Source organism: Manis pentadactyla, chromosome 2 (assembly GCF_030020395.1).
Source record: "Manis pentadactyla isolate mManPen7 chromosome 2, mManPen7.hap1, whole genome shotgun sequence".
In the NCBI taxonomy this organism is placed as follows: Eukaryota; Metazoa; Chordata; class Mammalia; order Pholidota; family Manidae; genus Manis; species Manis pentadactyla.
Window position 1 is genome coordinate 82,046,891 of NC_080020.1, and position 27,404 is coordinate 82,074,294.

General features: G+C 34.3%; 1 protein-coding gene across 7 annotated transcripts in view; it reads left to right on the forward strand.

Moving 5' to 3' along the window:
• Positions 1–5,119: 5,119 nt before the first annotated feature.
• Positions 5,120–27,404, forward strand: part of WDR41 (WD repeat domain 41) — a 41,120-nt gene continuing 18,835 nt past the window's right edge. For 5 of the 7 annotated variants that reach the window (XR_005030616.2, XR_008994417.1, XR_005030617.2 and 2 more), the window contains exons 1-5: positions 5,121–5,414; positions 7,538–7,653; positions 17,937–17,985; positions 19,196–19,327; positions 22,725–22,787. Coding sequence is in view for 4 of the 7 variants with exons in the window: in XM_036914128.2 (XP_036770023.1) it covers positions 5,364–5,414; positions 7,538–7,653; positions 17,937–17,985; positions 19,196–19,327; positions 22,725–22,787 (411 nt within the window). In the remaining 3 variants the exon portion in view is untranslated. Of the gene's footprint in view, positions 5,415–7,537; positions 7,654–10,983; positions 11,598–17,936; positions 17,986–19,195; positions 19,328–22,724; positions 22,788–27,404 lie in introns of those variants that run through there. The other 2 variants (XM_036914130.2, XM_057494133.1) reach the window with 2 other exon arrangements.

Genomic DNA, 27,404 nt, shown 5'->3' on the forward strand with positions numbered 1-27,404 from the left:
ATGCAAGAATCTCCTTCGTGAAAATCTAAAGTCTACTTTCATAAGTTCCTTGAGATCTGTTACTATGAGGTTCAAAATTTAAAGTTCTGAGTATCCTTCCTAGTTTCTAATGCAATGTCTCACAGTGTATTCTAGTCCTTTTGTCCTTTTTTATAAGTTTTAGAAGCAGCTTGTTCATCTATAAGAAATCTTCCTGGGATGTTCGTTAGTATTTGCTATCTGGTTCTGGAGGTTTCTTTTTCAGAGCATTCTAAACTTAGAATTCAGTTTTTGTTAATAGCTATACAACTACTTATGTTATTTATTTGAGTTTAAATGAGTTTTGGTAGTTTGTGATATTTGAAAAATTGGTCCATTTCATTGAAGTTGTTAAATGTATGTAAAGTTGTCTATAATATTCTTTATTATCCTTTTATATCTGAAAGGTCTGTGGTGATAGATTTCCCTTCTTTCATTCCTTTTATTGATAATTTGTTTTTCCTCTCTTTCTTAATTTGTCCATCTTGCTAGAGGGTTATCAATTTTATTGATCTTTTTAAAAAAGATTTCTATTTTATTGACTTTCTCCATTCACTGATGCTTTCCTTTATCATCCCTGTTTTTCTATTGAATCCATCCAGTGAGTTTTTAATTTTTATAATTGTTAATTCTAAAATTTTCATTTGATTCTTTAGTATTATATATTGTATTCCTTTGCTGGTACTTTATATTTTAATATGTGTTTGGAGACTGTTCACAGTTGCATTTGAGCAGTTTTATAATAGCTCTTTAAAGTCTTTATCAGGTAATTCTAACATCTGTATCCTTTTGTCATTTTTCCATATGAGTTGAGATTTTTGTATTTCTTCATATACCTTGTAAGTTTGGATTGTATTTCTGGACCTTTGGAATATGACACTAAGAAACTTTTATTTAAGTCCTATAGAAACTGTTGATATTCATATTTTAGTAAGAAGTTAACCTCGCTTAGTACAGGCACAAGTTCCAATCTTTCTTCTGTGACTTTTGTTCCAGTGTTTGTACAGTTTTAGAGCTGTTGCAGTGCTGTGAGATTCTGCTAGCTCAGTTGTCAATGTCTTTATTATGCTAGATCCATGCATATTCAGGTAAGAGAAATGAGCCCAGTCTTTCATATAAAACTTTATGAGATTGTTTTTCCCTTTCTACTATCTGTGTAGTACTTTCTGGTTCTTTGGGACTCCCTTTTTTGGATCTCTGGTCAGAAACCACCTACTTCCACAATTGTTCCACCTCTGGTACCAGTTGGTGGAAGGGGAAAAAACAGGCTAGGCTTTGGACCCATCAGTTGCTGCTTTAATTCCATCAGATGAAAAGGAAGTTCCTTCTTTAAAGTTTTGGTTCCTGCAGTATCCTGTTGATATTAATGTTCCTATGGGATATCTTGGAGTCTATGGCATGAGGGACTGGAGAAAAAGGAGAGAATCCTCACACCTGACACTCTTAAGGATTCTCCCATTTTCTCTTAACTTTAAGGATTCCTTTCTGACTCCTCCAGCCATAACTAGAGGGCTTCTCCTGCATCTTTTTCTGTCTGCATGATAGTCTTTCATATTTGAGGCTGCACTGGATATAAGTTTGGCAGGTACTAGAGGAGAAAGAAATGCTGATTTGGTGGTGTTTTGAATTCTGTGGGTTTTTTTCTCCCCAGTCTATCTTTTTCTGATCCTCAAATAGCTGCACTATCAGTTCTGTTGGAGAGAAATGGTATTGTGTGTTTATTCTATCTTATTTAGAACTGGGCCCTTTGTATGTTTTGAGAATATATATTCTGGATTTTGCTCTTTGTGAGATTATGATTTAAAAATATTTCTCCCAGTCTATGGCTTATCTTTACATTCTTAAGTGTCTTTTAATGGGCAGAAATATTAATTTGATGAAGTACAATGTATCATTTTTTTATGTATTGTGTTTTTGAAAATATCTACTTAAGAAATCTTTCCCTATTTCAAGGTCACAAAGATTTTTTTCTATGTTTTACTCTAGAAATTTTATAGTTTTAGGCCTTACATTTATGTCAATAATCCACCTTGAATTTTGTATATGGGGTGAGATATGGATTGGAATTCTTTTCTTTTTTTGACTTGGATGTCAAATTATTTTAGCACTGTTTGTTGAAAAGACTCTTTCTTCACTGAGTACCTTTATACCTTTGTAAAAATAATCAATTTCTCTATATGTATATGATTCTATTTCTGGTCTCCATTGCTATTCCATTGTCCTGTTTTTTAAGGTAAAATATACATAACAATATTTATCATCTTAGCCATTTGTAAGCGTACAACAATTCAGTGGCTTTAAATACATTCATGGTGTTATGTAATTATCACTATTATCTATACCTAAAACTTCTTTATCATCCTCAACATAAACTCTGTATCCATTAAACAATAACTCAATTCTCCCCTCCCCTATCCCCTCATAACCTCTATTCAGCTTTCTATATGTATTTTCCTAATCTAAGTACATCATGTAAGTGGAATCGTACAATATTTGTCTTTATGTGTCTGGCTTTTTCATTTTGCAAAACATTTTCAAAGTGCATCGTGAAATACAAAAACTTCATTCCTCTTATAGCTGAATACTGTTTCATTATATGCATAGACTTGGAGGTTATTGAGCTTCTTGGATTTGTAGATTGATGCATTTCATCAAAAATTGAGAAGCTTTTAACCATTATTTCTTCAGATATTCTTTCTCCTTTTATTTCTTTGTCTTCTGGTACTCACACTATTTATTGATACACTTAGTAGTGTTCCACAGGTGCCTTAAGCTCTGTTCACTTGTCTTTATTTTTTCTTTTACTCAGATTTGAAAATTTCAGTTGCCCTGTCTTCTCTCTCTCTTTCTTCTGTTTGCTTATATCTGCTTTAAGTCCCTTCAGTGAATTTTTCTTTTCAGTTATTGCCTTTTTCAGCCTCATAATTTCTTGTAGTTCCTTTTAAATGTCTTTGTCTTTATTGATACTTTCATTTTTTTCATACATTATTTTCTTATCTATGTCTTCCTTAGCTCTTGTGCCTCTGTAAGACAGTTTTTAAAAAGGCCTTGTCTAGTTAGTGAAATTTCTGAGCTTCTCAGGGTCAGTTTCTGTCAATGCTGTTCCTTTGAATGGGCAATAGTTGCCTGTTTCTTTGTTTGCTTGTGATTTTTAAGAAAATGGACATTAGAATATTAACTCTGGAAATCAGATTGTCCCCCTTCACCAGAATTTGCTTTTTTTTTTTTATTGTTGGGAGTGTCTCACTCTGGTGCAGATTAGGCTGAGGTGAAAGCTTAAGGTTCTCCTCACATCTTTTTTGAGACAGTGTCTTTCCCCTGGCCTGTATGGTGACTTTCTAAATTCCTCTGTATATACATGATTGCTTTTGAATGTCCTAATCCTTAAATGTCTGGCTCCAAAAAGAAGAAAACAGTCAGGGAAAAACCCCAAACATGTGTTGTTCCTTTAAATCCCCCAGAAGCAGCTTTAGGCCAATGGGATTGAAATAATGGTGGCCAGACTCTGCTACCCAAGACTTCCCCACTCTGAGATGCAAGCTTTAAAATAGACTCAGAACTACAAAATAGTTCAGACAATTTCTGCCAGTACAATTGTTGTTGAGGTGGAAAGAGGGATACCTCCTCCTCCTGCTTCCCTGAGGTTGCTCTTATATAATCTTTTTTAAAGTTCTTTCTCATCTGTCCTAAAAAGAACAAAGGGGGGTAAATGTTCATCCCTGGACCAGTTCTTTAAAGATTAGAAGAGTATTCCTTAGAGTGACTTGCCAATGGACAAACCCCCAAAAGAATACAGAAAAGGATGAAATGTAAAGCTACCTGGGCTACCATGTTGCCTCACTTGAAGATTTTCTTTCCTGGACTAAGATCCTGGTGTTCTTGCATTTTGTTTCGCTGAAGATGAGTCCCCCTTTTCCAGGGGCTAATCTTTATTTTAGTCTGTCTTTAACTACCTACAGACTTCAATTTGTGGCTAGCACATCAAAGGCAACTTTCTCCTGACCGTTGGGAGTGTTCCTTTGTCAAGTACACTCAAAATGAATACGAAGATGCAACACAGGACCTCTCAGTTCTATAGAGACTGTCAGATTGGGCAACTGCCCATACTGACATACCTAAAAGTAGAGTGTATGGCCCTTTCTTATTGGTATCTAGTACATTCTGCTCTGACCAATTTTATGTAATTCCTTTTTTTTAGCTCTAGTGTTTCTGTACCTAATACATGTTTATTGAATTAATATATTGTTTGGGACACTTGTAGTAGTTTTTCTGTGAGGTTTTACTGATAGGATCCTTATTTGAACCTAACAATCACAGATGCAAATATATTTATGAACTTTTATAGACATGTGAGTAAGCCCTGGACCAATGATTCTCAAACCTTGCTAAGTTATCAGAATCACCTGAGGAATTTTCCCCAAAGTCTGATTCCTATGTTCTAACAGTAGTGGTCGTTTAGTAAGTCAGGTGGAATCCAGGAATATGTATTATTCAAAAGCTACCTGGATAATTCTGATATTGCAGCTAGAGTAGAGAACCAGAGCCCTGTGATCTAAGAAAATCTAATAGTCCAAGTAGAGGATATGAAGTGCCTCCTATTCTTTAGGGTTAGTGTAGCATACAGTCAAGAGCACTAGTTTTGCAGGTTAGAGATTGGGTTCCAGTCTCAGTGTAGCCACTTCCTAGCCGTCAGCCTTAGACAACGGAGCTTCAGTTCCTTCATAAATTAGGTACTGTAGGGTTACTGTGAAGGTTTATGTAAGGCCTTAGCATAGTACCTGTACTGCAGCACATAATAAACGTTGGCCAGATTTATTTTGGTGTGCACACGTGCCACTGGGTTAGTCTGGATGAAGTAGTCTACTGAGGTGCACCTTCTCTAGCCATCTCTTTAGGAAATTGAGGAGGGGGTAGGTTTCCTGTTTTCCCCAGCCAAGCCTATGATGCAAAAGCCATCTAAAACGAAGAGGACTACTTTTGGTATGCGCTTGCTTAGTGGGCTCTAGGTGCTGGGCTACCCATGTCCGCCAGGGGCCGCTCGAGCTACCCAAAGTCATTGCGCAAACCTGGCTACATCCTCGCGCGTGCTCACTCGGTGCCGCTGCGCCGCAGAAACCCCGCCGCCAACCTAGCTGCTCCCCTGGCTGAATACGGCAGCCCTTTTGGGGAAAAAAGCTTCCCTTTTCTGTGGGCTTTGCTTTGCCCTTGGTTCTGTAGACACAACTGGGGTGATAATTATTAACGTCTCCATTGTGTTGCTGCCTGGGAAGTAGGAGGAGGCTGAGGCCAGCGCCGAGTTCGGGTTGACTGGGGCCTGCGCCCGGCAAGACCCCGCCGCTGCCCGGATGTTGCGATGGCTGATCGGGGGAGGCCGGGAACCTCAGGGCCTGGCGGAGGTAAAGTCCCGGGTGGACCCTGCCTGCCATCGCAGGGGCCGAGCTTGCCGCAGGGGTGGCTTCTCTCTGAGCGGCTCTCCTGGGTCCGGAAGAAGCCGACCGGGCAGAGGGAGGGCCTGCGGGTGTGGAGGCCGGTGAGGCAGGGCCGGCGCGCAATGGGGACCTCTCTCTGCAGCTGCTCTGTACTCCGCACCTCCTAGGACCTGGAGAGTTTAAAAATCCCTTTTTCCAAGGGGTAAGAAAACTAAAACTGCTGTGCTCAGGGACGCTCAGCTAGTCTCCCCAACTTAAACCTCATTTCAATTTTGAAAAGAATCAGACTTACTAAAAATAAACAAGTGGTGATCGCAACTCCAATTTTGGTTCATTTAAATTGCTGTCACTTCTCAACATCAACTGATGTTTGCTCAGGGAATATGTAAAATTAATTTGATTATCCAAGAACAAAAACATGTGTTTTTAAAAATTACTTTGCTTCGAAGTCAAGAAAATGATTTTGTAGGTAACTGCTCGTCTTGGTTCCATAGTCACACTTTCTTCAGGGGCCTGAATAATTGAATAGACTGTGATGAGATTGACATTTGAAGTCTTGTGAAGAAAATAAATTTGGAACTTTGAAGTGTTAATGTCTGTTAATCTATTTCATATGCCACCCAAGTGTAGAATTTGTGTTGAATTCCTTTATTTATTGTAGGAAATACTTGTTTTGATTTTTAAAAATAAATAACTTTGTTGTTGAGTCAGCCTCCTTGATTCTGTTTTAACTTCCTCATATCTATGCAGTTAGGCTTATTTTTAAAAGATTCCTTATTTCAAATTTGGCCTACTTCAAATAGGCTGAAACCCCCAAAATTATGGAAGAATTATGAAAAATTGAATAGTCAATATATATAATATAATTCGGTATTAACTTATTTGATTAATCATAGAATTTGATTAATTCTGGTGGTTTTCAGATCTCACGTTTTGCTTTTCCCGTCAGAACCGCTACTAGAAAGAAGGGAGATGGGTTAAATAAAAATTACTGCTTTGGGTGTATATTTTTGGAAACCATTTATGTATGTTAAGTAGTGTGTTTCTGCATGTAACAGTATTTGAGTTGTGTCACTGCTGTGAATCTGTACATTATCAGAACCAATCATTTTACTTAATTTATACAAGAACTTTGTATCCAGGCTTTTAGTTTAAGCAATGTTTCTCTGCTGGGATGATTTTGCCCCTGAAAGAACGTTTGGCAATGTCTGGAGACATTTTTTGATTTGCATATGTAGGGGTGGGGTTGGTTTCTTTTGACACCCAGTGTGTAGACACTAGGGATGCTGCTGAACATCCTACAAGGCATAGGACAGCCCTCAACGCCACAGAGTTACCTGGTCCAGAATGTAAACAGTGTCAGGCTTGAGAAACTGCAGTTTAGAGGTTAAGAACAAAGGCTTTTATCATGCGAGAGTACTGGGTTTAATAGTGCAGCAGTAGGTTAATTAGACTACATTACCGAATTACTGAGTGAGGTGCAGTGCGCTTTGCACAGTGGAGCATATGGGCTGTCACCTAAACTAAATGTTAGCAATCATCTTTGTTGGTATTATTGTCCCGAACTGAATCAGCTACTCTGAGTGATTTCATTCCTTCCTTTATTCATTCAGCAATCATGTATCGAGTGCCTGTAATGGGCTAAGCACTGTTTTAGTCTGCACTGTATTATCCCTTTGACCTGTGGTTTTGTTTATGCTAAGTTTTAATTGAGAAATCCATTCTAAAATACTGAGTTGGATTAGCCTATTAATGTTTTAGGTCAGGTTTATTAAGGTATAATTTCCATAAAATTCATCCTTTTTGTAAATTTATTGTGACTTATTAGTAAAATTTATGGTGTGGATTTGCGGTAAGATAAATGTGTTGGTATTAGGGGAAATCATGTAGTATTAAAGCATGGTATCTTTATGTTAGTTGATATTAGGGGAAATCATTTAGTATTAAAACATGGTATCTTACAGATTTTTAAATCTTGTATTCTTAGATGTGTACCATGCAGTTTTATTACAGCATTATCTTCTATCATAAATCATTTTCTCTCTTTCTCTTTTGTTTTTGCCTGTTCCCCCCCCCACCACCAATATAAGAAATCTCCTTTACAGACAATAGGTGAAGAGCAAACCCAGAATCCCTACACTGAACTGCTTGTACTGAAAGCTCATCATGATATTGTACGATTTCTGGTACAGTTAGATGACTACAGGTAAGAAACTCTTGTTGTCCAATTGACTACTGTTTGGAAAGAGTTTTTAGGGAATTTTATATCAACTTCAAAATAAATCCATCTTCTAAAAATTTCAAAACTGATCATTAGTAATATTTAGTAGAAGTTGACCTCTGTGTCTTGGTGAAATATGTACCTGAAGTCTTCATAGCCCAAAAATGTCAGGGTATCATATCTGGTGATTTGATGAGTCTTTTTGTTTGAGGGTTTTTGTTTTTAACTTTTTGAGTGCTTAGAAATAGTCTTGTTAGTTTAGAGGAGGCATATGACTTTAAAATTTGGGTGGGAGTTATAACCATATGCTAAAATGAACTTTAATCTGAGAAACAGATATGGCAAATATTTAAATATCAATACCTAGTAGGAATGTGCTATTTTTAGTGGAAGGTAAGTATTTACTCTGAATTTGTTTGTTACTGGTGAAACTTTAAAAAAATGTATATTATTCTGTACTTTGTTAACATGTACAATATTGTGTTTAATATATTTGCAACTAGAAATCAAGGTGTGTACCTATTCTGGTATTGTCTTTTTTTGTACTCTAAGTGACTGCTACTGTGATTATTCCTAAATCTGACTGATGCTTCTGATGTCTATTACCCTTGTCTTCTCTCTGCCTTATTTTTAAAGTCTTTGGTATTTGTTTGCTTTTCTCATGTGTAGTACATTTCTGATACTACATGGAGTTAGGTCAGATTTACAGGTTAAGGGTACAGTCCTGCACCTCGCTTCAGTTACCAGTAGCAGTGGGTTCCCAGGCCACCCATACTTCTGAGCAACTGGCTACAAATTCCTACCACCCTCAGGTTTGCTAACTTGCTAGAATGACTGACAGAACTCAGGAAAGCACTACAATTAGGATTGCAGTTTTATTATGAAGGATACAATCAGGACCAGCCATATGAAGAGACACATAGGGCAAGATCAAGCAGGGTCCCAAATGCAAAGCTTCTGTGTCCTGAGGACATGTCACCCTTTTATCACATCAGTGTCTATTACCAATGAAGAAGCTCACTTGTCTAGGGTTTCTGTTGAGGTTTCATTTATTGGAATGATTGTTTGAATCATTCACCATGTGATGGAACACAATTTCCAGCCCTTCTCTTCCTGCCCTTCCCACCACACCTCAACCCCAGGTTGGGAGGTCAGGCGGATATCCCATGGCTCAAATCCCCAGCCCTCTTAAGTATGTGGTTCATATTTCCCATGTGGCCAGCCCTCATTCTTAAATAGCCTAGGGGTCCCCTGTGAATCATCTCATTAGTATAAACTCAGGTGAGGTCTGAGGGTCCCAGCTCCCATCTAGAAACCAGGAGCAAAACACAAATTATATAACATGTTCCTCAACTTTTGCTTGAAAAGATTTGCCTCTTAAATATATTACTAGCCTATCAACACTATTTTCCTGTTGTGATGTGAGCCAACCAAATCATAGCATTGTTAACTCTAGTATAATAGTCTTCAGCTTTTTTGGTAGAATCCATCATTGCTATGTCCTAAGACACTGTATTTATTTTGTCAACCAGATCTTTGAAACTAAACAGTTCTGGAAAGATAGGGTATTTGGACATCTAAAGTTTTCTTCTGCCATATTTTACCACAGTAAGTTTGTAGGTAGGTTAAAAAAAATTTTTTCTTGGACTATAATCACTAATATTTGGGCCGTAAGGAATCCTCAAATCATTTTGTTTAGAAAGTGAAATTAAAAATATACAGTATACTTTCAGGATGTGGTCTTTAAACTTCTATGTAGATTAACTTTAGATTCCATGTTCATTGCTATCTGAAATGTCCTCTTGTTTTTCTTATTACATAGAAGAAGAATCAGTGGAAAAGACCATCTTGTAGAATGTTGGTGTTTGATTACATTTTCTTCACAGTGGTCTCCTGTAAGCTTCAGTTGTTCAGTGATATATTAAATTTCTGTAAACAGTAAAAACTGATGAATGAGTCTATCAGTTATCCTTTGCTCTGTCAAATATCACCCTAACTTACTGGTTTAAAACAACTCACTATTTAGCTCACTATTTTGCAGGATGGCAGTTTGGGCCTGGGTCAGCTGGGTGGAGTGTTTTTTGGTCTGCTCTAGGATCAGCTGAGCTTGATTAAGTTCACTTATGAATCTGTGGTTAGCAGGTAGGTTGGCTGGGGCTGGCTCATTCACAGTGGTCTCAGCAGCGATGCCTGGGATCTCTCTCCCTGTGGTTACTCTTGTGCATATAGTGGTCATGGGGTTCTCGTACCTGCAAAAGTGCAAACCCCAATGTAAAACTCTTTTCAAGTCTCTCTTTGCATTATGTTTGCTGCTGCTGCATTGGCCAGAAAAGTAAGGAACTGGTACAAATTCAGTAAGTGGATAAATAAACTCTACTTCTTGATGGAAGAAGCAACCAAGTCCTGTTGCAAATTGTGATGGATATAGGGAGGGAGAATAATTTATGGCTGTGTTTGCTATCTAACACAGTGAATATAAATGTCTAGAATAGGTGAAAAAGCCTACTTTGTGTAGTAAAATGAAGCTATAACTACATGAATCATGTTTAATTCTTTGTACTGAAATCATTGCTGAGTCAAAAATTACATATAATTAGGTATGAAGTTTTTCAGTTAGTTGTAGACCTGTAGAACTTTCAATCTGTGTTTTGTTTTAAAAATGTTATTCTGTAGTATACTTAAAGAAATAACTGAAAGGGCCGTTTCTGGTAAGAGATGTAAGTCTACAACTATGTAAACATTTATTATAAATAGATTGAGTTCAACATTTTTATTATTAATAGTTTTGATGGCTTAGAATGATCTTTTCTGTTGCACATGCACATTATTTGTGCATTGTCAAATTACAGAAGTACCTTTCCAATTTTTAAATAAATGTTATGCTTTTTTGTTTTTATTTAGTTTTTGTAGACATTACATTCTGCTTTTTTGGTCAGCTGTTGTAATCCAGGTTTCCCGCTCCAGATCTTTAGATAATATCATTTTATTGAGAATTTTGCCAAAGGATTTTCTTGTTTTCTCAGTGGCTCAGCTAAAATCAGTGAGTGGAAAATTTTTTCAGATTGGTTTTTGAAGGTATCAAATAAATCCTGTATAACGTAACAGACAGCTGCCGTTTCTTTTTTTTCTTTAATATTTTTTGAACATGAAGTGAGGGTCATATTGATTGAGAGATCACTAAAGAAGGCTAAGCCTCAGCAAGAGTCTTCCAAAAAATGGACTGTGCTAAAATTGCATGTAATACTCTAGCATTTGACACATTAAACTAAACTGAGTTCATAACACATTTTAAGAATACTCTCCAGGAAACAGACAAGGTTATATAAAGATGGTGATCATGACTGGAAAAGAATCAGGTGACCCATGAAATGCCAGACTGGAGAACAAAATGTGCCCCTAGGATAGCTGGTGAAACTGTACATTCACAAGAAATTAAACAAACTCAGTGTAGTTTGATAATTCACTAACAGCATACAGTATGTTACATCTTTTAGAAAATATCCTTAAGCTAAAGATACCTTTCTCATAGAAATAAAGTCATCAAGATGGTTTAGATCTCCTAATGCCTGAGTTCCTTGGGAAATAGTAAAATGGAGTTAAGCATGGAAAAGGTATATTAGAAACACCAATCAAGGGAAAAGGGAGAAAGCTGGACTGGACAAAGGTAGTTATCTCAGACTGTAATACAGATCTGACAAAGTCTCTGTAAGCCTGATGGGGAGCTCTGGCAGAGAGAATACCTTTAGGGGAATCTGTGTTGGATGGAAATAATTAGGAGTTTTTACCCTGTCTTACTTTGGGCTGAAGGTCACCCATGAATATGCCCCTGGCTTCCACCACCTTGCTTAAGTGCCAGTGTCTGGAAGCCAACTGAGATAGTATGACTTTGGCTTGAAAGCTGAAATGGACTTAGAGGTCAATAGCTGGAGGTAGGTAACCGCCATCTTCATAGCTGGGCATCTAGTCCTTTCTTGAAGGGTTATCTGCCTTTCTTACACAAACTGTACCTTTGTATCCATAATAATGATGTGAGGAAATTTCTCTTTATAGAAGAATGGAAGCTAGGGAGAATCACAGAATTGGAATATTGCAGTTTGCATCCTCTAATAGAATAACAGATTCAAGCAATTTACTGTGACTGTTAACGTCACACAAAGAGACTGCCAGAAATGATATTTTCTGATGGATTATACAAACTGTCAATGAAATAATCTTACTGAAAAGTCAAGTTTGAATCTAGTTAATTTTCTATATCTTGTCAGTTTGCCAGAAATAGAAGGGACAGGTGCAATGTTAAATGACTACACAGAAAGGTAGCTACCAAAATCCAGACTGTGAGAACTTTGCAAGACAAATGTTTAATTGCAAGGAAAAATAATATGAAAAAGGAATAAATAGAATTGAGAGATATATCAACCGATTGCAATTTAAGAACCTTATTTAGATCCTGTTTCTAATAAACTTGAAAAAATTTGAGATGGAAATTTAATCACTGATTAGGTATGTGGTAACATTAAGAAATTAAATGTTAACTTCAGTGATGTAAAAGAGTCCTAAGATATATATACTGCAATGTTTACTGATGAAATATGTGACTAGGATTAGCTTCAAAATAATCTGTGGAGGAGGAATTGGGTGTGGTACAGATGAAACAATATTGACCATGAATTGATAATTACTAAAGACAGGTAATGAGTACATGGGGATTTTTGTTATTCTGTTTCCACTTTCATGTATATTTAAATTCTCCATAATGAAAAAGTTTAAAAGTGATACATATTTGATATATAGAAAACAAAAATTCCAATTTATAAGGTATTTTTGTTACAGTATAAAATAAAACTTTTTTTTTAGATTTTATTAAATGCAGGAGTACAGAGACAGACATGAACATATCAACTTAATAAAGTAGTAACTGGCAGAAAGCAGAATAAAAGGACATGGCTTTGATGTACAAGCACAGTGGGTTTCCTAATATTTACCCTGATGTAGGTAGACTTAATTCACTAAATTACTGGTTCAACTGGACATATGCAAGCCTCCCATGCAGATATAGGCTTACTTCAAAAATAAGGATTCCCTTTCTGTAAAATGACAAAGCCTCAGAGAAAACCCAGAAGAGACTGAACTGAGCATGCTCAGTTTATATTCACACTCTTATTTATTAGATCAGTGGGGGCAGAGAGAATCCAGGGATATTTCTGTACTAGAAGTTCCTTCGCAGAAACTTAAGCTCAGAGGAATGCATTTTCCTCTAATAGAAGTCAGGTATTTTTTTGGTTTCTTATACTTGTAAACTTGATGTGTAGTTTAGCTAGAAGTCTGTCTGTAATTTGGGAGAGGGGAGAATTACTCATATTTGCAAATGACCATGAGAACTATGGAACCTTCCTACCTTCATTTTTTTTGCAAGCTAGAAAAAGTCCTTTGACATTCAGATATTAGAGTTAATACATATGTTTTTCTTAATCAAGGAAAACAAATTTCATGTTTGAAATCTAATGAAAGATCTGATGAAAGAGAATCAGTGACAACAATGTCTATGGCTCCTGAAAATGCTTTGAAGTTTCCTTCAACTTTTCTTACAGGTTATCATCTACTTACTTTTCTAATTTTCTTCAAGTAGTTCTAGCATACAAGATAAATAATTTTAAGTGAAAATTTTGTTACTTTGCAGTTTTGTCTGGTTTCTTGTATTGTAGCATTTTTCAACTTACTGTAAAAAATATATACTATTTTAATTGTATCATGTATTAGGAAATATTTGTGGATAAGTGGGAAGTTGTTTAACTACAGGGATTTCTGTATTACTATAATGATGTTTTATTTTTATTTTTCCTGTGCTTTATAGTTATGTAGATACTGAATATAGGAAGGTTTATATGCAGGTTTATGGTCTATACTTTTTAGTATGTCCTCTTAAGGTTATATTTGTATCTGTAGCACATTTGACTTAATTCAAATAAATTCATATGAATGCAAAATATTAAATAAGCACTTAGGTAATGGACATAAGAATCACTTGTGAAATACTTTATTTTATATACGTCTTTGTGAAGCTTTGCTGTACTTCCAGCCCACAGTTGGCAAGAATGAGAGTACTTACTCTGAGATGTTCAAAGGGAAGGTGTTTAAAGAGAATGATGTTCAATGGGAGAATTTGTTCAAAGGTGTTTAAATAAGAATTTTCAATGGATTCATGATCTGGACCCTATAGCATTATTAGTAATATAGACCATGAGCTCTCAAGGGCAAGAATTCTCTTACTGATCTTTACTTTGAGGATCAAACTGTGTGTATGTGTGTGTGTGTATGCACATATATATATATATAGCTAATATATAGTAAGTGCATAATATTTCCTGAATGAGTGAATCATCAACTCTCACAATAAATTTAATTCTCATAATTAGGGTAGGAGAGAAGGAACATGGTAGAAGCTCTGCTGTAGGTCTTCATTAAACCATGCTTTACCCTTGTTAAACTTTTTTCATGCATATAGTTTTGGGTTAATAATTGTGTAGTCTTGAGTACTTTTAAAGACTTGGTTTCAAATGAAGAAAACTAGAAGGATATGTTTTAAGCACGGTACAGGAACATGAAGGAATTTATTTTTGTGTGTGGTGGGATTCTGGGTTTAAACTTTTTAAGTTTCTATTTTTGTGACAATATATTGGGATATGAATAACTATAAAAAGAAAAGGTGAGGTTATATTATTACTATTAATGAATCTATTTTTCAACAGTTAAAATATTTGCTTATTCATTTATTTATTCATTGAAAAAGCATTTCTTGAAGCCTCCCAGAGATAATCAGAGATTCATTGCACTAAAGAGTGCCATATTATAAAGATCAATAAATACAGCAATTACTATACTTCATTGAATCTAAGAAACTTATTTTTTCATCTCTAAAATTTGGATACATTATATAGTTGATTATGTCTTTCATTTAAAATTGGCAGCATTTTTTTATTTTATAGTATATAAAATAATAGAATGTCTTACAATGATGATGTCTTAGATTTGATGAAATACAGCACCTTTCTGAACAATCGTTAAATTTTATGATCTTGAGGCAAGAACCACATGTAATTAATCTTGGCATTTCTTTATCACTAGCATGAACTCTCACTAAATACATTTTGTGATAATAAGTAAAGTAACATTTCTCTTAAAACCTTACCTTTAGACTTGAGCCTTTGGATTCTAGTAATCTAGAGTGTTTTAAAAAATTATTATATATAATTATATGGCAGTATAGCCTCTATTCTTCCTTTCATGATAGCTTAAACCTTATTTATATTTTCATTACTGTCTAATTAATTGTTCCTTTTTTATAGTTCACTACTTCTTTTCAGCAATTACAGTGTATCTTACTATTAGGAATTATTAGGTTGATTTTTCATTTCTGATTTGAGGATGGCTGGAGTATGTGCTTGACAATTAGTATAAACTTACTTAGATTAAGGTAAACTGATAGAGTGCAGCTAGTTTTCATTTATCCATCCTAGTAGAATAGATAATCGTAATTTGTGAATGATGGCCCAACATTTTACTAGTTATTTTATGAGAGATACTAAAATGTGGCAAAGTTACACTGATTTGCGTTTCAAAGCTTCATGTTTCCTCTTTAGAGGAGGTAATAATAAATATTAAAAATGCAAAAAAACCCCAGCAATACAACATATAAGAATTGAAAATCCTGAACAATCCACCACCTGCGTAATTGACCTCTGAGCAATAAAAAATTGACTGTAATTTCATGCATTACTATTGAGCATTGTTTAGATTTAACTTCTGTTCTCTACTGATTGAATTAAAATTGGAGGTGAAATGCTGTAAATCTCATTTCTAAACTCTGAACCATTCAGTCATCTCTCATTGTGAACTTATGAGATTCAAACATGATAAAACAATAATGAGAAGTTAAAAATCAAGGTTAGAGAAAAGTACATATTTTAAACCTGCAGCCTTCTACAAGAGAGAAGAGCAATTATAAGAGTCTCAAGAATCAATCAAAATTGATGTTTCTTTAAGACCTTGAGTCTTAAGAACTTGCGTCTTGCCTCCCCACCATCACTACACAAATAAGAAGAAATCAGTAAGCCTAGAAACATTAAGATTAATATCCAGCAACTACTTTTGATACTTAATGTATTTAGTATTCTGATTCAGAAAATGTGTAATTAAGCACAAGAAATTATATTTTTAATTTAAATATTATTCTTAATCTCCAGATCTTTTATATGTTTCATTTTGAAATAAGAATAAATGTTGGGCATGGATTTTAAAATCATTCTAACTGGTTACCCCAAGAAGTTTTAAAGATTCTTTCTGTTAAAAAAGATAATATAGTTCTATATTAAAAAAATAGACTTTGTCAGACTGTATTTGACCAATGTCTCCTGAATAATCTCTTAGCTTCTATTGCAGGAGATGTAATCAAAGGGTTTTGAAATGAGTACTGATTATGGGAATTGTCAGAGCTAGTGAGTATGGGACTTTGAAACTGAGCAAGAGAAATTAGAACTTGAAACTTAATTTGGTGTGGTAAATAACTTGTTACATAACTGAAGCAGTAAGATTTTATGAATCTCATGGGGGTAAAATTCAGTAGAACAGACAGTCTCAGGAAAAAGTAATTTTTGTGTCTTAGTATATCAATTTTCTACTTTTTTCCCCATGTGTATGGCCAACTATTTACTTTAATGAAGACATCAAAGCATACCCAGATTTTGTGAAACTCACTAACAAACTTGCAAGAAAGTACAAGTTTTCTACATGCCTAGCTGGTAAGGGAGTATCAATGAATGATTGTTGGCCATAAGGGGCCACTTATATGCAATTCATAACTGACTCTTTCCCTTTATTAAAAAAGCCAAACCTTGAATTCAAGTGACTGAAAGGGATATTATGGGAACAACTTTTAATTGATTTTGATTTATTAAAGAATCATTAACAAACTTGAGTATGATATATATATATTTTTTATATCATTAATGTACAATTACTTGAACAACATTATGGTTACTAGACTCCCCCTATTATCAAGTCTCCCCCACAGACCCCATTACAGTCACTGTCCATCAGCATAGTAAGATGCTATAGAATAATTACTTGTCTTCTCTGTATATACTGCCTTCCCCAAGTCCCCAACCTCCTACATTACTTGTGCTAATCGTAATACCCCGTTTTCTTCCTTGTCCCTCTCTTCCCACCCATCCTCCCCAGTCCCTTTCCCTTTTGTAACTGTTAGTCCATTCTTGGGTTCTGTGAGTCTGCTGCTGTTTTGTTCCTTCAGTTTTTTCTTTGTGGTTATACTCCACAGATGAGTGAAATCATTTGGTACTTGTCTTTCTCTGCCTGGCTTGAGTATGATATTAATAAATTACTTGACATGCTTACAATGTGATTGCTGTGTTGGGACACATTACATTACAGTATTGGGACACTGCTTGAGAACAGGTTTTTCTTGATTTTATTATTATGCAGTCACTATGATGAATAATCTTATACAACAAATTCTTTTTCTTGATAGTGTTTATGTCATGGATATCTTCTACTCTACAAAATGTAGGTGATTGTTCCTTTATGTATAGTGAATGGGAGGTAAAGAGGAGAGGTAGGCTGTAAATGAGTTCATCACAGCTCCTTTTTCATGCCATTAAATAAACTTTCCTTTACCTCTTTGCATTTCAAGCATTTTCACTAAGAAACAAACAAAATAAAAACTCTCAAAAAAGTTTCCAAACCAAGAACACAGTATTCACATGGAAAAACCAAAGAACCAAGAGGAGCAAGGTAGAGATCTTGGCTTTAAATAATAAAGTTAAAATATCTTTACACAGAAAATAATAGAAATAATGAACTTAATCTGAGAACCTCATTCCTTTGTCCTACTCCTGGAATATCACTGCCTATCAGGAAAGCTATCCCTCAGCTTGGTTTCATGTCACTTAAGTCAGGATTTAATCATATAATTTTTTAAAGCAAGGAGGAACTTTAAAGATGATTTATAGATCTCCCTCATTCTCACATTTCTAGCAGTTTATTCTTTGTAACTCTATGAGTGATCTCACTTTGGATCCTTAGTACCTGGCACTAAACGTAGAATGTATTCCATAAATATTTGTTAAGTTAGCTTGAAGAACTGAGTCTGCATTAACATTAGTAAATCAAACTGCCATTAACAAAGTCTGATCCTTCATAGTAATCTTACACTTAAATGTCGCAAGCAATTTTCTTGACCTTTTTTCTCTAACCAGATTTGCATCTGCTGGTGATGATGGAATTGTAGTTGTGTGGAATGCTCAGGTGAGTATTGTTTCTTTGTGAATTGTGTAATAAAGACATGTCTGTATATTTGAGTATACATTCATAAACACTATCTAGGGATATACCTTCATATCATAGATTGAGACTACTTAATACTTGAAAAGGGCTACTTAGGATATATCCATTTAAAATGACGACCAATATTTCATAATAGAAAGTTTTTTATTTAAGATTTTTTTCCTGAGAAATAAATGCCAAATTATAAAAGTTTTAATTTTATTCAACAAAGTTTAAGTTATCAGCAACTATGCACTGATTCTGAAAATGAATTGTGTTGATTTTTGTGGAAGATAGTTTTTTGTTCAAAATTGTGTGATAGCGTAACATTCTTCTCGTGTTTGACTTTAGTAGTAACATAACAAAAGGCTTATTTTTTTCAAAAGCCTTATTTAAGGCTTCACCAAATTTCTCCAGGGCCTCTCTTCCTGACTCTTTAATACTCAAGTTATTCTCTTTGAAGCATTTATCTTAATCAGCCTTATTTGAATTGTTGTATCTGGTCTTACTCTGTCAGATCTTCATTTTTAAATGGCTTTGCCTAAGAGTAAAGTAGTTTTTAACATTATGTGCACCATGTTCATGAAATGCTGCAACCTTGGAAAAAATTGTTATATTTACATTGAATTTTATGTTTCCTTCTTGGAAAATCAGTCAGAGACTGATGGGTGAAGACATTGAATGGATGGGAATAGCTGTTGGTTAAATAGAGAGAGATGGAGTGGAGACTGACTTTATGACTGGTTGATTTATTATTGGAGATATACATATATATCTTGTTGTTATGCTGCCTTTTATTTCCTTATACAACTTTATAACTGTGGAGACTTAGATATATACTTGGATAATGAGGACTCCCTGTTTTTTTCTTACAGATGAAGTTACTGATATTTTTATGCTTAATTTACACATTTTTATTCTTAAAGCTATATGGAAAAAATATTCCTTTAAATTGCCTATAAAATATGCTAAAAATTAGCATTTTCTTTTAGGAAAAATTTAAATTATTTATGGCTACTCTTCCATGACCTGTTCAGATTCTACTTGATTTGCTTTAAGTTAAATTATAGATATGAATAATTTCAAATGGAATGTATATCTTTTCTATATGGTGATTCTTCTTAACGTTGTCATATAAGATTATTTAAATTGTGAAATGTGAGCCTATTGATCTTTGTTATTGGTATTTCAGACAGGAGAAAAACTTTTGCAACTCCATGGACACACACAAAAGATAACAGCTATTACTACATTTCCTTCCTTGGAAGCTTGTGAAGAAAAAAATCAACTGATCTTGACAGCCTCTGCTGATAGAACAGTTATTATATCCTTAAATCATGAAGAATTGAAATAGCTTTAGTAACCCAAGGGACTGGTGTACACATTATTAGTCTTTTGCCTCTTGGGGCCTGCCTGTACATTCCTATTTTAGCAAAAATGATATTCTACCTTCGTAAGACACTTCTTAAAAGTGTTAGGTATCTGAAAAGTATTAGACTGTAAATAGCAGGTTAAGGCTTATTATTGAGGGAAACCCCATGACAAAAGCTGTTCTTTCCAGAGTTACTGTTAAGTTTTATATAAAATGGAGGAAATGGGAGAATGTGGGCTTAAAATACTTATTATTACAGTTGCTTTCAATTTAGAGAAAGATAATTTGAACTGGAGAATAATTTACATTTTTTTCTGCTCATTGTACAGCAAAAGGAGCTTAAATACTTGTAAGAGGAATTGGATTTGTGAAGGCTGTAGCGAAATGCTATGGATAACTGTAATTTTTCATTCTTTTTTTTATTGAAGTATAGTTGATATACAGTATTATATTGGTTTCAAATATACAACACTGGTTCAACAGTCTTCCATGGTATTGAGTCCTCCAACTAGTGCGGTTACTATCTGTCAACATAGAAAGATGTCACAGAACCATCGACTATATTTTCCATGTTGGCCTTCCATCCCTGTGACCAACTTCTATTATGATTAAGATCTTTGTGCCCCTTTATCCCCCTCACATACCTTTTCTACTCACTTCAACCCCTCCCACATGGTAACTACCAGCCACTTCTCAGTGTCTATGAGTATACTGTTGTTTTGTTCATTCTGTTTTGTTTTTAGATTTTACAAATAAGTGAAATCATATGGTATTTTTCTTTCCTTACCTGGCTTATTTCACTTAGCATGATACCCTCTAGGTCCATCCATGTTGTCACAGCTGGCAGGATTTCTTTCATTTTCATAGCTGAATAATACTCCATTGAGTATATGTACCACATTGTTATCCATTCATCTATTGATGAATGCTTGATTGCTTCCATATCTTGGCTATTGTAAATAATGTGGCAGTAAGCATACAAGTGCATACATCTTTTTGAATCAGGGGTTTTGTTTTCTCCAGGTAAATTCCTAAAAGTGCAGTTACTGGGTCATATGGTGTTTCTATTTTAAGTTTTTTGAGGAACCTCCATACTGCTTTCCACAGTGCAGTGGATGCACCAATTTCCATTCCCACCAACAGTGTTGGGGGTTTCCCGTTTCTCCACATCCTTGCCCCAACACTGGTTATTTCTTGTCTTTTGGATAGTGGCTATTCTAACTGGTGTGAGGTGGTATCTCATTGTGGTTTTGATTTGCATTTCCTTTATGATTAGCATTGTGGAGCATCTTTTCATGTGCCTGTTGACCATCAGTATTTCTTCTTTGGAAAAATGTGTGTTCAGGTCCTCTGCCCATTTTTTAATCAGGTTGTTTGTTTCTTTGGTGTTGAGTCATATGAGTTCTTTATGTATTTTGGATATTAACCCCTTATCAGATAAATCATTTATAAACATATTCTACCATACTGTAGGTTTCCCTTTTGTTCTTTTGATGGTGCCCTTTGCTCTATAGCCTTTTAGTTTGTTGTAGTCCCACTTGTTCATTTTTTATTTTGTTTTCCTTGTCTTAGATGTGTCCAGGGAAAAAATTGCTCATGCTTATGTTCGAGAGAGTTTTGCTTTTATTTTCTTCTATGAGTTTTATGGTTTCATGTCTTACATTCAGGTCTTTGATCCATTTCAAGTTTACTTTTGTGTTGGAGTTAGACAATAATCCAGTTTCATTGTCTTTCATGTAGCCGTCCAGGTTTCCCAACACCATTTATTGAAGAGTGTCTTTTCCCTACTGTATATTCATGGCTTTTTTAGCATATGTTAATTCACCATATATGTGTGGGTTTTTATCTGGGTGCTCCCTTCTGTTCTATTAATCTATGGGTCTGTTCTTGTGCCAGTACCATACTGTTTTGATTACTGTAGCTTGAAGTCAAGGTGCATAATACCCCCAGCTTTGTTCTTTTTTCTCAAGATTATTTTGACTATTTGGGGTCTTCTGTGGTTCTATAATTATTACTTTTTTTTAAGGTATCATAGATTAGCTTTAAAAAGTCTTGGCTTATCTGAGAATTCTGTTTAATTTCAAGCATTAGTGAAATCAGTTTTGTAGTAAACCTAAAGGAATAGGTCTTATTTAGGCATCTATAGAACCAAGATATACTTCATGACAAATTTTGAGTGAGCTCATCAGCTGAAGTGTTGTCTAGACAAATTGTCAGTAGGTGAAAAAAATTTCAAGAAAAGCTTTAAATGGGAATAAACTATATTTTGTGGTATGTGTAATATTGTATAAACAAAGGCATAAAATATACTCATGTTTAGGTAAGAGTAACTTTATTACTACTCTATTAAGGCAGATATTATTTTATGGACTAAAGCAATTTTTTTGTTTTGTTCTCAGTATCCGTATAATCTCTGCAAAAACAATTTAATGTACTTTTTATTAGACCATTCCTAAGGTACTATAATGATATTGAGACAATTATTAAAATTACTATTGCAGTACAGAGATGAGTTAGCTGGCATAGTATCAGCATACTCCTTTGCCAAGTGACTTTTCTTAGAAATAATTCAAGGCTACTCTTTTGGCAGTTCATTTTACTCAAATGATTCTAAATTTGTTCTGCTTGGGCCTTCACTATTAACTAACTTTATTAATTAAATGCTAGAGTAGATTTATTTTTGTCAAGTGATAGTCTTAAGAGTCCACATATACATACATATATATTTACACATATATGTATGTTAATATGTTCTCAGATATTATATAAAATGTATCTTACCATAGGAAATGATGTAAAAAATTAAAAATCATTATGCTTCTTAAACTAACCATGTACAGTGTATGCGAGGTCCTCTAATTATTTTAAGTATGTATATAAGCAACAAGAACACACTGTCTTTTTTGAATCAGGATAACAGTAGTAAACCATGCTATGCATGTTGAGGGAGCTTTCAGTAAATATTAATGGATGTGATAGTTTTTAGTATAAATATGTTCAATGTTTATTAGATTATAGTGGACTTCTTTGGACAGTAAACTTAAATCTAAACAGTTGCAATATTTAATGCCTGTAAAGATTCAGTATTTAGACCATTCTAAATGTTGTCATTTTCAGATAGTTTAATAGTAAAATTTACCTCAAAGTTATTTTACATAGTAAGGCTGCTATGCTAAGTTGATGACTCACTTTATGAATTAATTTTTTATTTAAATTTTACTTAATCTTTATTTAACTATTTCCACCTAAAATTCTAATATTTGTGATTTAGTTACTAAAAAAGTGATCTCATTATTAAGATATTTATAACCTCATAACTAAGATTTTAAAGTTTCTTAACAAAATTTAGGTATGGGATTGTGATACTGGCAGACAAGTTCGAAAAGTATCATGTTTGCAGTCTACTGTAAAGGTAAAATCTTGAGCAGATATTTTATGGTAATCTTTTTTTTTTTGCCTTTTTATTTTTATTTTTTATTAAAGTATCATTGATACACTCTCTTATGAAGGTTTCACAAGAAAAACCAATGTGGTTACTACATTCACCCTTATTATCGAGTCCCTTCCCTTACCCCATTTCAGTCACTGTCCATCAGTGTAATAAGTTGTTTTATGGTAATCTTTTTGTCTCAGAAAAAATTATTTAGTAGGTGAGATGAATTTACTTTGTTGGTTTTAAAAATTATTTTTTCCACATATGCCTCCAGTTATTTGATTCTTCTAAGACTAGATTTTTGGGAACATATATGCAAACATATATGTTTGCATTTGAAATGAGAGCAAGGGGTGAATCTCCTATAGCAAGATAAGGAAAAAGGTAGTACCTAGTATGTTTTTAGTAGGTAATTCTAGGAAGAGATATTACTTGCAGAATAACTCCGGTCTTTTTATTTTTATACTTTGAACAAAAAACATGGACTTGTCCCTCAACCTCTTCCTTCTGTAAGGTCATAAGGATAAGACATGTCAATTACCTAGTTGGAAAAAAAAAAATAGTGTCTTATATGACTGACTGGCTGCTACTATTAAGTTCAGTCATTTTACAGACATATTAATTGGGGCTTATTACATGATAGGAACTCTGCTACATGTTGGAGAAACAAACTTGGGTAAGATTTGGTTATTTTGATTCCTACAGAAGAAATTATTTTAACTGTTCTCAGGAAGTACCACTTTTTTTCAATAATGTCAACAAGTTTAGGGTATTGGAAGTAACCCCCTTTTTTTAATGTAAAAAAGAATTGCGATAGGCCACTAGTCAAGGTATTTAATTTTTTTTCTAAGGAGGTAGCATCTCTGGTAGCTATCTCATGCTACCATGCTATTCTAATTATCAACTTAGTAAAGTTTCTGGGCAAGAAAGTGCCATTTATTCTATGCTTGTATCCATTTAACAATGGACAACTGTCTTCAAAGAAATTAAAGTACTGACTTGATCAAATTTTATGCTTTATATGATCTGAAAAGATGCCTCTTGTAAATTTCTTAAAAAATACTTTGTTATATTACTGAGGTCATTAGGTTTCAAATGAAAACACATGAATTGAAGGAACAGAGAATTTGTGTATTTGGGGGAAATTCATTTAGTGAACTGTTTATAGAAAATGGTCAGTAAAAAGCCTCTCATTCCAGTGTGGTGAAAGTACTTTTAAAAGGGGTTTTACCATAATGTTAGTTAGCTAGATAGGTATATTTACTCCTACTATGATCTTGTTTCACATTAAAAAGTAGTTAAAAGTAGCATTTAATTTACTGTATTTCAGTGGCTCAGTTGTTCTTGAACAGTAATTTATCAAAGAAATTAAGACCCCCAATAAATATAAAAAATATTATTTTTTGAACTAACAGTTTTTATAAGGATAACTATTAGCAAGGAGTTAGGGAAATTGCTATTTTTATTGCTGTTGAGAGTATGAATTGCTATAATCTTCCTAGAAAGCAGCTTGGCATTATGAAGAAAACTAAAAAAAATCACATGAATCGAGCCATTGATTCTACTTACACAAAACTTTAAATAGTAAAAAAAACTTTGGCCGAGTTTTATGAACAGAAATATGTATTACAAATATATTTTATAAATGGATAATTGGCTGTATCCTAAATGTCTTATAGGAAAATAGTTAAATTATAGTAGCTGTAAATGCTAAAAATGGTCCTTCAAAAGAATACATAAAGAGCTTGGAAAATGTTGGTAAGATGTTAAGTAACAAAAACACAGTATATTATACTTAACAAATTACTGGCAGATCAGATCCAACCACCCATGAAAAGGATTATACACCATGACTGAGGTTTATCACGGGAATATGAGTTTAACATCTGAAAAATCAATCAATGTAATACACCATGGTAAGAATAAAGGAAAAAACACAAATGATCATCTCAGTAGATGCACAGAAAGCATTTGACAGACTCCAACACCCTCTCATAACTCAACAAACTAGGAAAAGAATGAGAACTTTCTCAACCTAATAAAATGCATTTATGAAAACCCCACAGCTAATATATTAATGTGAAATACTTATTGAATACTTTCCCCCTGAGAGCAACAGCAAGACAAGGATATCTGTTCTTAGTACTTCTGTTCAGTGTTGTACTAGAGATTCTGGTCCAGGATAGGTAGGCAATGAAAAAGAAATAAAAAGCATCCCTATTGGAAAGGAAGAAATGAAAGTATATTCACAAGTGACATGACCTTCTATATAGAAAATCCTAAGTCCATAACAAAACTATGAGAACTAATAAAGTGTATTTAGCAAGGTTTTAGGATATATCAGTATACAAAAATTGTATTTCTGTATACCAGCAGTGAACATCCCAAAAATGAAATTAAGAAAACTATTCATTTGCAGTAGCATCCAAAAGAATAAAATACTTAGAAATAAATTTGAAGAATAGGAGACTTTTACAAGGGAAACTACAAAACATGGCTGAAACTAAAGAAAATCTAAATAAATGGGAAGACATCCCATATTCATGGATCAGATTTAATACAGTTAAGATTGTAACACTACCCAAAATTATTTACAGATTGGACACAATATCTACCAAAATCCCAGTAGGCTTTTTTGGTTTTGATTTTTCAGAAATTAACAAGCTGATCCTTGTTCAAGGAACCCCAGAATAGCTCTAACAGTCTTGAAAGAATAAAATTGCAAGATTCAAACGTCCCAATTTCAAAAGGTACTACAAGCTATAACAAGACAGTATATAAAAATTAAGACTGGATAAAGGTGGACAAACACATCAATGGAATAAAATTTAGAGTCCAGAAATAAAACCTCACATATAGTCAACTTATTTTCAACAAGGATGCCTTCAAAAAGAAGGAATAGTCTCTTTAACAAATAATGCTCTGTCAACTGGATATCCACATACAAAATAATGAAATTGGATTCCTACTTCATGCCATATACAAAAGTTAATACAAAATGGGTCAAAGACCAAAATGTAGGAGCTGAACCTATAAAACTTCAGAAGAAATACAGAGTAAATCTTTTGTGACCTTGGATTAGGTATCTTAGATATGACACCAAAAGCACAGCAGCAAAAGAAAGAAAAATATAACTTGGACTTCATCAAAGTGAACAACTTTTAGGACACTATCAAGAAAGTGGAAAAACAAACTAGAATGGGAGAAAATATTTGCACGTCAGTTATTTGATAAGGAGCTTGTATCCTGAATATATGAAGAACTCTTACAACTCAACAATAAAAAGACGACCCAATTAAAAATTGACAAATAATTTGGAAGATGTTTCTCCAAGAAACAAATGGCCAATAAGCACATGAAAAGAAGCTCAATGTTATTAATCAGAGAAGTCTACATCAAAACCATTATGCAACATTATTTCACATACACTAGATGGGTACTATTTAACTGACAGATAATAACCAGTGTTGATAAAGATATGGTATGTGGAACCCTCGTACATTGCTGGTGGGATTGTAAAATGGTATAGACACCTTGGAAAATAGTTTGACAGTTGAGCAAAATGTTAAACAGATATCATTTGGCCCAGCTATCATACTCCTAGGTATTCCCAAGAGAAAATGTACATACACACAAAATGTACATGAATAGCAGTATTATTCATAATCGCTCCAAAGTGGAAATACCCTAAATGTCCATCAACTGATGACAAAATGTGGTATATTCATACAGTGGAATATTATTCGACAGTAAAATGGAATGAAGTATCAGTACTAAAAATCAGAGATTAGGAAGTCTTAAAATATAAACTGTATTATTTCCATCCTTTCTTATTCAAAGCAGTTTTAGTAGCAATCCAACCTTAGCCTAGACAAGACTACCAGAACCTTTTCTTTTTCTTTTTTCTTCTCTCTGGCTCTTGCCTTGGTGTTTGCTCAGAGTCAATGGGTGGGGAGAGTACAACGAAAAGTGTGGACTTTTAAAGTATTATTAAAGATAAAGAACTTCTACAGACCTTGAAACACTCACCTTTTTAAGTCAGGAATTAGGAGATACCAATTTGAAAGTTAAATAAAAACTAAGGTCCTATTTTCAGTTTTATTTAAAAAGCAGTTGTTTAGCCTTGGATATTATCTGTCAACTGAGTAACAAATTACCTTAAAACTTAATGGCTTTTTAAAAACAAACATTATCTCATAGTGTTTGTAGTCAGGAGTAAAGAACACTTAGCTGGGGGTTCTGGCTCAGTGTGTCCCATTAGGGTGCCGTCATCTGGAGGCCTGACTTGGGCTGGAGGTTCCAGAGCACCAGGCACTTGGTAGATTAATGCTGACTGTCCAGAGTTCTCACTTCCTTGCCATACAGACCTTTCTCCATATGGCTGCTATGTGTCTGCCCTAGAATGAGTGATTCAAGAGAGAGCAAGGAGGAAGCCACTATGTCTTTTTTGATGTAGTTTTGTAAGCCCCACACTGTCCATCCCTTTTGCCATATTCTGTTATTTAGAAGCTAGTCAGAGCCCACGTTCAAGGAGAGGAGAACTAAGCTTCACCTCTGTAAGGGAGGGTATTACAGAACTTGCAGACGTATTTTAAA